At 43.5% G+C, this 14,671-nt stretch overlaps 1 protein-coding gene across 1 annotated transcript; it reads right to left on the bottom strand.

Moving 5' to 3' along the window:
- Window positions 1–9,044: 9,044 nt before the first annotated feature.
- LOC133926432 (12-oxophytodienoate reductase 1-like) lies at window positions 9,045–10,787 on the bottom strand. The gene is made up of 2 exons (XM_062372372.1): window positions 10,257–10,787; window positions 9,045–10,159 (listed from the first exon to the last, which is right to left on the bottom strand). The coding sequence occupies exons 1-2, from the start codon at window positions 10,597–10,599 to the stop codon at window positions 9,363–9,365; spliced, it is 1,140 nt and encodes a 379-aa protein (XP_062228356.1). The 5' UTR covers window positions 10,600–10,787; the 3' UTR covers window positions 9,045–9,362.
- Window positions 10,788–14,671: the final 3,884 nt, after the last annotated feature.

Genomic DNA, 14,671 nt, shown 5'->3' with positions numbered 1-14,671 from the left:
CTTTGCTACCCCCTGCAGGACAACGTCCTCAATTTCCTCAGCTCTATGTGTATGATACTTCCAATGAGGTTCAGAATCGTCTTGATATTTTTGAGCATGATGGACCTGACCGTAATGAACCTGGTCCAGCTATTGTCCAAGATCTTATCCACATGCTTGACCAGTATAATCCTTTAGTGAAGAAATTCAGGATGGCATGTGATTGGATCTTTTCTCCTGAATCTCCAAATGTGCACATCAGCCTCCTTGCCGCTGCTGGTGAACATGGAAATCGTGATTCTTTCCCATCCATTCCTGAGTTGGCTGCTCTCATTATTGCTGACCTTACTATAGAAGTTTGTGACTTTGATCTCGTTGTCCACACACAACCTGGTTACTTACAGAAGGTTAGCCTTCTGAATCCATCACTCATGTCCCTGCAATATCCACTTTTGTTCCCGTACGGTGAGCGGAGCTTCCATCTAGGCATTAAATATCGCCCAACTACTGATTCACCTACTGGTGGCCGTGAGGATGTTACAATGAGAGAATTCTACTGCTATCAGGTTCCTTACTGCCAAAGAGAAACTAATCCATACATATGTTGTGGCCGTCTCTCTGACCAAGCTATAGTCAATTGTTATTCATGCATTATGGCTAGCAGATTGCAGTTCTTCTATTTCAACCAGGACCTTCTATGTTCTGATACATATCAAGGCATTACTGATGCTTTAGGACAGGGTGCTTCAGGTGGCAAGAGCATAGGGGTCAAGTGGATGCTTCCGTCTAGCCATGTGGGTAGCCCCCGTTACCTAGCTATGAACTACCAAGATGCAATGGCTGTTTGCCGTCAGTATGGAACTCTTGATATATTCACCACTTTCACATGTAACCCCAAATGGCCAGAAATCACTGAGGCTCTCAGATATGAACCAGGCTAGCAGCACACAGATCGGTCAGATGTGATTACACGTGTTTTCCATATGAAGTTACATGAGTACATTGCCGATATCAGAGGCGGCACAGCCTTCGGGCCTATTCAAGCATGTAACACTCTTCCCTCTTTTCATACATGCTCCTTACCATCTAAATTCTACCTACTTATTTCCTTGGTGCCTTATCTTGGTTCCTTCATGTACATATATGTACACTATTGAGTTCCAGAAAAGGGGATCGCCACATGTCCACATACTTGTGTGGCTAGCTACCCATTCTTCAGATCCATCCCCATCTTTCATTGACACGCTGATATCTGCTGAGCTTCCACATCCACAATCTGATCCCCTTGGCTACAGCCTGGTACAAGAATTTATGGTACATGGGCCATGTGGATCTATGAATCTTCGTTGCTCATGTATGAAAGAGAGTGTTTGTTCCAAGAGGTTCCCAAAATCTTTCAATTCTGAGACTTCTATTGATGAGGCAGGATTTCCTTTGTGCCGTTGCGCAAACAATGGCCTAACTGTTAGGAAAGGCCGTTATGACCTTGATAACAGATGGGTTATGCCGTACAATATGGCCATCTTGAAGAAATATCAAACACATATCAATGTCGAATGGTGCAACAAGACTAATTTGGTCAAGTACCTCTTCAAATATGTCACAAAAGGACATGACAAGGCTACATTTGCCTTTGTCAATGCTTCTGCAGATGTTGCGCCTCAGCCTAAAGACAAAGATGAGATCGTAGACCATATAAAATGCAGGTATTTGTTAGCCTGTGAAGCCATGTGGCGATTACTAGGTTTTGAGATACATGGTCGTATGCCTGCAGTTGAACGGCTAGCTGTCCACATGCCTGATATGAACATTGTAATATTCCATGAGTCAACTGATCTTGAAGATATTGTTGAAAACCCCCACAAATATAAGACTACATTAATTGTATGGTTTACAACCAATCGAACCCATCCATCTGCAATGCCTTTCACTTACTATAAATTCCCTACTTATTATAGGTGGGATCCTGATGGGAAATCCTGGATTAGAAGACAGAGGTCACCAAAGGTTGGCCGCATCTATAACGTGCACCCGAGGACAGGTGAACTATTTCATCTGAGAATGCTTCTTATGGTTGTAGCCGGTGCCACCAGCTTTGCCAGCCTTAGGACATACAACGGTATTATATATGACACCTTCAGAGAGGCATGCCAAGCTAGAGGTTTAGTCGATGACGACAACGAATGGTATATGCTGCTTGATGAATCTATTATATGGGCATCTCCATACCAGCTAAGACACCTGCTCCTCATTGTTCTGGTTTTCTATGGTGTTGTTAATGCAAAAATGTTATTTGCCAAGTACTGGAGGCATCTTGCTGATGATATAGCATATCGAATCTGCTTGTGCCTAGGCAATCCTAGATATTTTATCCCAGATTGTCATCTACAGGCACAGCTGCTCAGTGAACTAACTGTTCTGTTTTCAAAGTTTGGTGTCAACTTGTCTTCATACAACCTCTCTTCTGAAGAAACTCTTGGGCCCTATGCATATAGCAATAGGCTGATTGCTGAAGAATTAACATATGATAGAGCCCTTCTAGCAGAACAGTTCACTACCCTAGCCTCTACACTAAATCATGAACAACGTTCTGTTTATGACACTGTTATTGCTTCTGTTATTTCAAAAGAACATGGCACCTTCTTTATCTCCAGTCATGGTGGCACTGGTAAAACCTATCTCTGGAATGCCATTATAGCAAAACTTCGAGCCGAAGGTGAGATAGTGCTAGCAATTGCTTCTTCTGGGGTTGCCTCTCTTCTACTGCCAAGTGGTAGAACTGCACATTCTAGGTTCAGAATACCTCTTGATATAAACGAGCGTAGTATATGCAGTATTAGCCGAGGGACTATGCTTGCAGACCTCATCAGTAAGGCATCTTTGCTGCTCTGGGATGAAGCACCTAAGACTCATAGACGTTATTTCGAAGCACTGGACCGCACAATGCGTGACATCCTATCAGCCGATGAGCCTTCACTTGATGTTGTTCCTTTCGGTGGAAAGTTGGTTGTCCTAGGCGGTGATTTTAGGCATGTCCTTCCTGTTATTGCAGGGGGTACCAGGTCTGATGTTGTGAGTGCATCACTTTTTATGTCACCTATTTGGCAGCATATCACGGTGCTCAAGCTTCACACAAATATGAGGCTCACAAATCCTGCTTTAGGAGCTTCCCAAAGACACAACCTTGTTGTTTTTGCTCAATGGGTTCTAGATGTTGGTAACGGTGGTGTCCCCATGGCAACAAAACCTGGTGAAGCACATCCCAGCTGGCTACAAATACTTGGTGACCTATTGCTCATGCCTTCCGATAATAATATACAGACAATTATAGACTCCACCTATGATTCCTTTGACACCATGTATTCAGACACATCATACCTTACTGCAATTGTATGCCCAACCAATACCACAGTCGATGAAATCAATGATGTTGTCTTTAATCAAGTACCAGGTGAAGCCAGAGAATACCTAAGCTATGACACTATTTCTAAAAATGCTGACCACATCGCAGATGTTGATATTCTTTATCCACCAGAATTTCTGAACTCCATAACAGTTAACAATTTCCCACACCATTGTCTGTGCTTAAAAGTAGGGTGCCCATTATTCTGCTTCGCAACATTAATCAATCTATTGGTCTCTACAATGGTACCAGACTCATAGTAACCAGGCTTGGTGATCGTGTGCTAGAAGCCCGCAAACTTACAGGCACAAACGTTGGCCAAACAGTTTGTATCCCAAGAATTTTCCTCAACTCAGCTAGCCCCAGGTGGCCTTTCACACTGCAGCGACGCCAGTATCCTATCCGGCTCTCATATGCTATGACCATCAACAAGAGCCAAGGCCAGACCCTCTCTAAAGTCAGTGTCTATCTCCGAGCTCCTGTTTTCTCACATGGGCAGCTCTATGTGGCCATATCAAGGGTTACCTCACGAGAAGGTCTCAAGATCCTTATTGATGACAATGCTGATTCCCCCACAAAACAAACCAGAAATATTGTTTACAAAGAAGTCCTTGAACATGTCTAACCTGTACAACTATGTTACATACGTTTTTGCTCGTTTTTTATCACTTTTGGACCTGTAATTATGTGATGTACTATTTATCCTCCCTGCCCCCTATATATAGAGATCAGTGTATATTCTTTTTCCTTATACCCAGCTTCCTTTGCATTACCTACTACCCACACTGGTGCACTCTTTCCTGCATACCTTTTCCCTCTTTGTTGTGCGCTCCCTGTTTTCCCTCTCTGTACGTGTATATTAGTACCATCTTATATGCCGCCTACTGTTACGATCCTCTTACCATTCCCTTTTGCTACAATGCAGATGGCGCCTACTCCTCTCAGGGAGATGAGCCAGCGCCGCCACAGATGGGACATACGAGTCAGAATAGCGCGTTTGTGGGACTGCCAGGAACAGGCTAACCCATTCAAGGTGTATCGTGTTGATTTTGTAATGATTGATAACGAGGTCTGTAATCCATTGCCCATACAGCACTTACATTTCGTTCCAAATGTTTAACAGTGTACCTTACCATCATGTTTTCCAGCCTTTGCTTCAATAATAATAATATTTAGAAATCATAGCCTCCCTTTTCTTTTCCCTGTTCGTCGTCATAAATAGCCTTCTTTTTCCCATACATATTAAGAACTGATCTATGGCCAGCCATATGCACCGCCCATCCAAATCGCTCTATAGGACATACTATTACCTACACAGATAACATATAACTCTGCCTGTTAACTAAACCCTTTCATAATAGCTGCACCATTCCCTGAGTTAACACCACGTTACCCCCACTGTAACCGTAGAAATTTACCTCTGCTCAGCACTGATCCAATAATTGGTAGAACTTTCTATTGCTTCCAATAGAATTGCCAAATTGCTGAAATCATATTACAATACTGTGAATATATTTACCTCTTCTATAAGAAAGCCTACGATATAGTATTACAGCGTTCTACCAATTATTGGAAACGATATTAACTATTCAATCTTAAATTTAACCAAATATAATATATAGAAAATAGGCACAGGTTTTGAGTGGTGCTAATTATGATCACACGGGAAGGATCATACATTCACATTCAACAATAATGTATACGTCCCTGTAGCAGCAAGCCTATTTTCCTGCCATATGCCTCCTCTAGCTTAGGTACTATGATCCTTCCATTATTTTCAGTCTAAAATATCCTTGCTGTTGCCTTAGTTCCTATCATTGCACACTTCTGCTACAGCGCCGTGTAGTCCTCAGATTTGGTGCTCCTGTGTTTTACTTTATAAAGTTTTATCCATTCCATTAGTACTTTATCAACATTCATATTCCTTCCTAGGGTACCAAAATGGAGGGCTGTATCCCAGAACGCTGGCTCCAGCAATTTAAATCTCTGCTTCAAGAAGGCAATATCTATGATATCAGCTACTTCGAAGTTGCTCCATCCAAGAAGACCTACAAGTGCATTGACCATTACATTATGGCAAGGTTTACCAAGACTAAAAAGGTTGGCGAAGTTATATCCGCAGCCTCAAGAGTTCCCAATCTATGCATATGAGCCTGCTCCGTATTCTGTTCAAACACAGCGAGTCAATAAACCTGTTCTTTTATCAGGTATCTACCGTAGCCCACCACAGCATACCCCTCTACGTTTATGCTTACCTTCTATGAGTGGTTTCCTGCATACAATCTTCATAGAACTATTTTTCCTGTGCAGATTTTGTTGGAAAAAATATTGCTATTGCTGGTGTCGTCACAGTGAACACTAAGAATGGCCCAAGACTAAAAAGAAACATCCATATAACTGATGGCAGGTCCTAATTCATGCACTCTTGTTATTCATACTGCATAGTCACTATGTCCTTCATTTTTGCTAATTTTGCTTACTAAAAATATTATCACATTTCAGCCACAAAGTGATTGTCACTTTCTGGCAAGAGCAAGCTCAGTCCTTTGATGCCGAGCGCTTGCATGATGCATCAACTACCACAGCAGTTTATGTGCTCTTCGTTGGTATGACTGTGGGTATTTTTTTAGGTGCAATATTATGTTATCATGCATGTTACCTTACCTACCACACGCTATCCCTCCAAACACACTCACTACTGCTCAGCCAATGCTGTATATATGATGCCATTTTTTGGCAGGATCTATTGCCCTCCAAGGAATCTCCGCCACAAAATGGTATATTGATATACCAATCCCTGAAATCACAGCACTACAAACCAGGTTACACCAACTTTTATACCTACTTCCATCTCAGCTGCACTTCCATCCTGTATACACCTGCATTAACACTATAGCATCCATTACCAATCTAATTGCGTAATGCTCATTACGCAGCCTAGCAAATCAACCACACCAAATCGAATGGCACGAAGGAAACCCTCCTCTGAACAACCCAGTGCCTACAATAGTCGTCGACCTCACCAATCTTATTCCCAATGATGCTCTGGTATCGCAACCCTTGCTTACTATGTTTGCTTCTTTTTTCCCTGTTCAACCCTATTACACCTGACCCATAATATCAATATTGCAGGGCCAGACCTATACTGTGACTATCCTCCTCAAAGACCTGGTTCCTTCTGAATCCTGGTGGTATATGTCCTATGGAATCTGCTGGAAAAAAACTGATCCTGATGGTGATTCTTATAAATGTCCTTGGTGTTCCAGCACACAAGCAGAGCCATGGTACGTCCCATTTGCATGCTACTTTACCTGCCTTCACTATCCTCATTCACACATAGCTTCTGCTTACATATATTGCTCCGCAATTTATGTTACAGATACAGGATTACATACTATGGCACCGACCCATCTGCAACCCAAGAAACTAACCCACGACTTGCGCGCTTCATATTCTTCGGGAAGATGGGCCACCAACTAATTGGGAAACCTCCCACAGTCCTCATTGCAGCATCAAAAGCTAACCCAGCCTATGTCCCGCCTGAAATATCAAGCCATATTGGGAAAACTTACACCATCACTGTACAGATGTCAACAGGCTCCCTCCAGAGCATTGCCCAAATGTTCCAAGTCCAGTCCCTTGTTGTTCATGCAGGATTATCAGGCAGGCTCCTCAATCCTATAACAGCCACTCCAATACCTTCATCACAAGACATTGCAACTGTCGCTCAACTCCACAGCAGCACACATTTGCCCACAATCCCCTCCTACGTCTCCTAAAAAGGTTCCTCCCACACTAAACTACCTATTTCACATTCCACAGCCCAATTCGGTAAAAACTTACGATATTATTTATGCTTTCCTGCCTGTGCAGCAGCTTGTACCATCATCAACACCACCACCACAGGCCACACCTACTTGCCAGGCTACATCCATGGTAACACACTAATATACATATCCACATTTGTATACTTACCTTTCGTACATCTGCCAGAATTGTCAGTACAACCTAACTCTAACTCCATGCCTTTCATAATGTTCCTTTGTCAAAATAGCCCAACAGCAGCAACTCTGCATCCCACAAACGGTCCCTCCCAAGCACTGAAAACCTCTATACCACCATCCCTACCGCCAGAAGGTACTTATTGCCTGCCCTTGTTGTTCCTGAGCTCCTTTCATTAACCCCTCCCCCCATACAGTACAGTCTTTGGTCATAAACAATATCGACCCTTTGCAGCCCTTCCACCAATGCAGAGCCACATCGTGCCGCTAGGAAACTCCGCTTCTCCGTCTCCAATGACAAAAACTAGGTAACGTACCATTCCTCTTTGCCTAATATGCAGATTATTGTTAAGTACCTGCTCCTCGGGAGAGGGGGGGCACCCATTCTACCATAGTGAATACGTTACTGCTTCCAGAACCCAAAAAACCTGAAATTCTAACATACACATCTATTGTATGTAGGTTGCCTACCCATGGTGCCAACTGACCATCAGCTCCAGCATCACCACTCATCGTCTACAAAACACCAACTTGTATCTTATGTACAGCCAACTCCCTACCCAATCTATCCAGACAGCCATGCCTCCCTATATTATCCTAATAATATATGTACCTACTCCTAGAGCTGCTTGCCTATAACTACATCGCTACATATGTTCAGACGTACCGTCCAAAAAAAACTACTTGCCTTAGCCTCTTACACTATAGATTAGCTCCCATCACGTGTGCTTTTACCTTCTTACTTCCCGGATGCCGCAGCAGATGTTGCCTGGGTTCCCACCTCTGTATTTTCCACTCCCAGACACAGTCTTCCACCTCAATATGTTGTTACATTTGCTTGTTTTAACATGGCCGACCCTAGCGGCTCAAAACTAGGCTTCCCATACTGTATTTCGCTTACCTTCAGCTGTGGTGCTTTCGGATATCAACCCAATATAAATCACTGCTAATCAACTACTCTTTCTGTTTTGCATTTCAGGACTGTTAGCTTCTCATACTTTTTGCTAATATAGTCTGCACGTGTATCATGTATACCCTACAACCATTACATAACCTCTTATATTGTGCTCACCAAACGTCGCCACTTTACCTGCAGTACCATCTGTGCTCCCTCTTTTTTTAACTAAATGATGTGTTACCTTTTTATTTACTTCCATTTTCCCATTATTTTCTAAGCCTGCTACATAACCTGCACTAACAATTCGTACCAGCCTTATTCTCAAACTTCACCAATCCTGTAATTACGATCACATCAATCTGCACTTTCCAAACGCCTTCGGATTACATGCTTCATTAATTCCGATTACAAGTTCTAACAGCCATCAGCCGACTCCTCGCTCCAGCTCACAAAGCTTACACCTACCACACCCAGGCGCGCAACTCGCGCCTATCAGTCTAGTAAAATTGAATCACAGGCAATGAATCTAGATAGGCTTGTGCTGACTTATTCACTGGATGCATACAGCTTAAATAAGACACAATAGAGATGTAGATAGCCAAATCGAATCCATTTATCAATAATCAACTTAATCAAATGCCCAAAAGATAGATAAAATAGACTAGACAACCATTTAAGGATATTCCCAAAAGACATAATTGAGATCACGGAAATTAAAACATAAATGAATATGTACATAATGCATATTTACTTGGATGTTGTCGTTTATCCCGTGTACATGGCACTTTTGTATTCTGATTGTTGTATTTGATTATGCTTATCTTTCCCAACGAACTGAGGTTTGTTGGTTGTTGGGCGTTAGGAGATGCATCATATCACCAGAATTTAGAAGCAAATTTTATAGAATTTGTTCTACAATAGATCCTCTTACCTATAATAATATGTATCTAATTCCTCTCTCAGTTCTCGGGATATGATGCATATGACTCAAACTCGGGATCTCTGGTTTGAATATCACGTTGAGCTACTCTGCACCGACCATGCACATTATTGATGGTGACCTCATTGTTGATCTTCATGATTAAGCTTGAGCAGCTGAGTCGTTGTCGTCGTCGTCAAGAAACGGGTAGTCTGTGTAGCCAATGACAGGATCCTGCGTGTAGAAGGTGGAGCGGTTGTACTTGTTCAGGGGCGCACCTAGCTCAAACCTGTTGGGCAGGTCCGGGTTGGCCAAGAAGAGCCGCCCGTAGGCGACGAGGTCGGCGTAGCCGTCGGCCACCACCTTGTTACCTTCCTCCCGGTCGTACGCACCGGCGGCGATGAACGTGCCATTGAAGGCCTTCCGGAACGGCAACAACCCGTGTGGGATCTGCCTGCGATCGTCGATGATGAACGTGCCATTGAAGGTCAACCGGGGCTCCACCATGTGGCAGTAGAGGAAGCCGACGTGCCTGTTGAGCTGTCGAACCATGTAGTCACCGAGCGCCACCGGGTCGGAGTCGACACAGTCCAGAAAGTTGATGAACGGCGACAGCCTCATGCCCACGCGGTGCGCGCCCACCTCGCGGACGACGGCGTCGACGACCTCCACCGCCAAGCGACACCGGTTCTCGAGGCTGCCGCCATACTCGTCGGTGCGGTCGTTGGTGCTGTCCTTCATGAACTGCTCGAGGAGATACCCGTGCGCGGCGTGGATCTCCACGCCGTCGAACCCGGCCTCGATGGCGTTCCGCGCCGCGCACCTGAAGTCGTCCACAATCCCCGGGATCTCCTCCGTCCGGAGCCGCCGCGGCTTGGAATACACCTTGCCGGGCTCGGCATCCGGGGAGATCTGCTTGTCCGTGCTCGAGATGGGCGCCTGTCCATATGGCTGAAAATCTGCACGTTGGTTCACAATTCACAAAGAATTAGCAACGAACAATCGATCGATCGCGCAGCTGATAAACACGCACTCGAAATGGGCGTGGTCACGTGCCGTTGGTGGAGACCCTGCCGACGTGCAAAATCTGGCAGAAGAAGAGTGCGCCCTTGCGGTGGACGGCGTCGACGATGGGTTTCCACGCCTCGACCTGCTCCTGCGTCCAGATGCCGGGGGTCTCCGGGTACCCCTGCGCGGTGGCGGACACACCCGTGGCCTCCGTGATGAGCAAGCCGCCCCTGGTGGCGCGCTGCGAGTAATATACCGCCGCGTGCGGCTGCGGCACGTTCCCGTAGGACCGGCACCGTGCCATCGGCGCGAGCACCACCCGGTGGGAGAGCTCAAACTGGCCCATCTTGTACGGCGTCATCAGTGGGATCACCTCTTGATGCTGCACCATATCTTGTCCCTTGTCTGCCTGATCGATTGCCGATGCGGTGCAGACCACGAGCTAGCTTGGTTTGCTCTGTTTCTTACTTGCGAGTAAGCTCTTGTACTCGGCTTGTGCTTCTGCTTCTGCAACCGTTCAGGGTGCTGGAGTATTGATACATGTCGGAGTGGCATCCTGGCGTGATTGCTTTGGATCTTCCGGCCGTTTGTCTTTTGACTCGTCTCCCTTTGGACTTTGGTTTGTTCTCATGGCCCCTCCTGGTGATTAGTCGTCACCATTTCCTTCATGTGTCCAGTTGGTCTCAGATGTGACGTGCCACATAGCAGCCATGGCATCTTCTTTCTCACACAGACACAGGTGCGTTGTGCGCAGTCGAGTAAGAGATGACGCAGCTAGTACGACAAAGATGGTGCCTATAGGGATCCTTTTCACCGTTCATCCCTGTGATATCCTTTGTCCGTTCATCTCTGTGATACCCTTTGTGGCTGCACACGTGTACCGATAGTGAAAAGGCATCATGTCGTCGTATTACTGTCTGGATTGTTTAAATGTAAGGCTTGGCAATTTTGATTCATAATACTCCCATCACTTGTACTGATAGTATAAAAGGCTCTCCATCAAAGTCTAACAATCTCTTTTAAAAAACAGTTATAAAATAGTAAATCGTGTCCCAGATCAATTATTCCAAATTGCTTCTTTTCAAGTTGAGAATCGATTGCGATACCTTTCTTACTTCTCTTGGTCCCCAAAATTACCAATTTGGGTGGCTTATAGTCAAACTATTCAATATTTTGCTTGCATATTGAGGCTAAATATTTGAAAATTATATATGTAGAACCGAGATCGGTGACTAGGGAGGATGAATAGACACTTTATAAATTTCTCGGAAAATAGATGATCTACTCTTTATTCACCTAACGCTCTAAAAAATGTATAAATAGAAGCATAAATTTTAGATAGACAAAATGAGAAAGAAAGTTCTAAAGAAACTCCACATATAGAATATGAACCATAGCTTCTTTTCAAGACCATTCCATACCTTTGAGCATAAAAGCTTGAAACTTAAACGAAGAACGAAGTAAAAAGATAGTCACCGAAAGAAGTAACTCTCCAAGTTGATGGTCTAAAGACAAAAAGATTCAAGACCCTCTCAAATACATGAGTATACGAACATTTATGTCTCTAGCAATTAAAAAAAAACTTCTCAAGGTTGAAAAATCGTAGCTCAAAGGCAAAAATGAAAATCAACAAGAAAATCATAAACAAAAAAGGAAAAACTTGCAAACTTTCAAGTGAACCAAGAGAAACTAGAAAGAGGGAAATTCAAGTATACGCAAAAATATAAACTTCATTACTCAAAGAAGACAGCCCTATTTTAAACAGATTATAAGGATTTCTCTTTCAAAAACTCTCACATGTTACATAGGCTAATTACCCATCCTCCTCTCCTCTAAAACCTTAGCACTAGACTCTCAAATGAGTGGTATAAGAGGCTCAACTGATTGGTTTAAACTCTATCATAGCTCTGCCCCTCTATTTATAGGTTTAGGAAGTTTGACCCCTAAGTTTCGTAGCTTGTTACCAAAATACTCATTTCTTGTAGTACACTCCTACCTACCACCGAGGGTATTTTTGTCCATTTCTTGCTCTGTCCATCGAACAGTTGTGACGCCTTCACGACATAGCTTCGCCTCGACGCAAGCTTCGTGATGGTGTCACATACTCCTATAATCCTCCCACGGTTTTGAGGTCCAACCGTGAAACCCTCTGCACCCTTCTCAAAGCATGACTCGCCACTTGCTTACATATTAAACAAGCTCTCTGATGTTGACATGTGTACTCCATCTTACGATTCTGACCACCGACAAATCTCTCCAGCTCACAATCCCTCGGCCCACCTTGTTACTTGCACCAGCATCTCTTTCACTTGACTTTATCAACACGCCGTCTTCATCATCCGTTTCATGCTTTGCTTGACCACCACGTGTACAGCTAGGATCACCCTTAACTCCGCACAGTCTTTTTGATCGTCTGACATCAAGCACCCACTTAGCCTCGATCACCCGACTTCGACCGCCAAGTTGTATCTGTCACCTGCACACCATAAGACAAGCAAACACATTTCTCTAACTCCAACTCTAATTAATCTATAATCAAAATATTCAAAATAAGCTCAAGCAATCCAAAACTCAACAAACCAAATCGACAACCTTGTAAATCACTCATCACATATAAACCAAGACATATTTTAACTTGATTTCTCAATCTTCTCCTTGATAAGTGCATTGGTAACACCTCAGAGCACAAAAATTTTGGTTTGAAGAAGATAGACTCATCCAAGTGACCAAAAATTCAAGAAAGAGTAAAAAATATATATGTCATTTAGCATAAGCATAAGGCCTAAGAGAGGCAAAGACAATCCAAAAACTTCAAAAGAACAATAAAAGCTCAAAAATACAAAATCAAATACGCCCCCTGATGAATGCATATTTTTCACTTATGTAAGATTCTTATTTGTGATTTTGTGCTGCTGTGACTTTTCTAAAAAGCTGGTGTGCTGAGAGACTAAAAATTAAGCTCATAAGCTAACCGCTTTTCTCAGAAGCCATAAGCAGCTTTTCAGATAAGCGACTTTTTAGAAAAATCCTATAAGCTTAAGCTATGCCAAACAGGGCCATCATCCCACAGCGATTTGAGAAAGGAGAAGTGGTTTATCCCCGGCAGACCAAAAAGATTTTTATAGAACTTTGTAATGTAATCATTTATTTGTGATTCACCTTCAATTTTTTTCTTCCTCCTGATCTAAGGAAAAGATACAACTTTTCCTATGCTTTCCATTTGCAATCATGTAGAAGTATTTTGTGTTGTTATCTCCATGTAAGACTTGGTTTACCTTATCCCTTTGATACCACTTTAGCTCCTCTTCTCGCGGGAGCTTGACTAAGTTTTCATTAGCCTGACTTTTTAAGTTTATCTCTGAATCTGATATACCCCGAGATTCGGAAATTCGGTCGAGGTTACCTATGATCTCTAGGAGTTCTTTCTTTTTTTTTATATGTTCCTCCAATGTTTGTTGCCCAACATCTGAGGTAACGTCTTAGCGAGCTAATTTTTTTGGGTCCACTTTTGCATGGAATTTCGACCTGCCACCCGATGGCTCCAAATTTCTTTCATCCGTTCGGCAAAACCCTCATGACGTACCCATTCCAATTCGAATTTGAAGGGTTTGTACTCCCCCTTATGATTGGGTTACTAGTGTCAAGCAGAATAGGAGTGTGGTCGGATACCCTAGTCCGCTCGAGGGCCCAGGCTATGACCAAAGGGTATCTCTCTTCCCACTCTGTAGACATAAGCACTCGGTCAAGTTTTCAAAAGTGGGGTTTTGTAGGTTGTTTTCCCATGTGAATTGCCCTTCGGATAGCTCAATTTCCCTTAAATCCAAACTGTCAATGGCTGCATTGAACAGGAAAGGCCGCCTGGTTTGAAATCTATCATTGTTTTTCTTACTTCGGAACCGAAGAATATTGAGGTCTCCACTAACCAACATATGATAAGGGTTATCATGGCAGATGTTGACCACTTCTTCCAAAAAGTTAGACTTTAAATTGTCTTGAGCTAGCCCATAGACTGCAGCTAAGCTCCATTGGAAGGAGTCGATTTTATTCCAGAGATGGATTCTGACTAAGAATTCCCCATTGAATATTCTCGACATCCAAGGTAGCTACATTATGTCTGATGAGGATACCTCTAGATCTGCTCTGTGGAGGATGGCAGTGCCATTGGTAGTCCTAACCGCCAGAGAGTCAAGATAGGAGCCATCCATCGACGCTATGCTTCCCCGTCTCTACCAGGGCCATAAAGTCCAGCTCGTGTTCATTATTGTAATCAGCAATTAATCTAATTTTAGCCAAGTCCCGAAGACCTCTGCTATTCCATAAAATGCCTTTCATTTTTCACCATTTTGTTTTTTATTTTTCCTAGCCTTTTTTTATCCATGGCCTTTTTTATTTGAGGATAGCGATTTGGATTTTCGAGGGCTAGCCTTAAGGTCACAAATAATGTTTTCAGGCAATGCCTCACC

The sequence above is a fragment of the Phragmites australis genome, chromosome 8 (genome assembly GCF_958298935.1).
Source record: "Phragmites australis chromosome 8, lpPhrAust1.1, whole genome shotgun sequence".
Lineage (NCBI taxonomy): Eukaryota > Viridiplantae > Streptophyta > Magnoliopsida > Poales > Poaceae > Phragmites > Phragmites australis.
Note: the sequence above shows the minus strand (reverse complement) of the source record. Positions and strands in the feature narration are given on the sequence as shown.

Bases quoted from the DNA above. Each gene is read 5' to 3' on its own strand.
- LOC133926432 (XM_062372372.1), bottom strand. From the start codon at position 10,599: ATGGTGCAGCATCAAGAGGTGATCCCACTGATGACGCCGTACAAGATG. The intron at 10,160-10,256 runs GCACGTGACCAC...ACCAACGTGCAG, and splicing joins CGGCAGGGTCTCCACCAACG to ATTTTCAGCCATATGGACAG.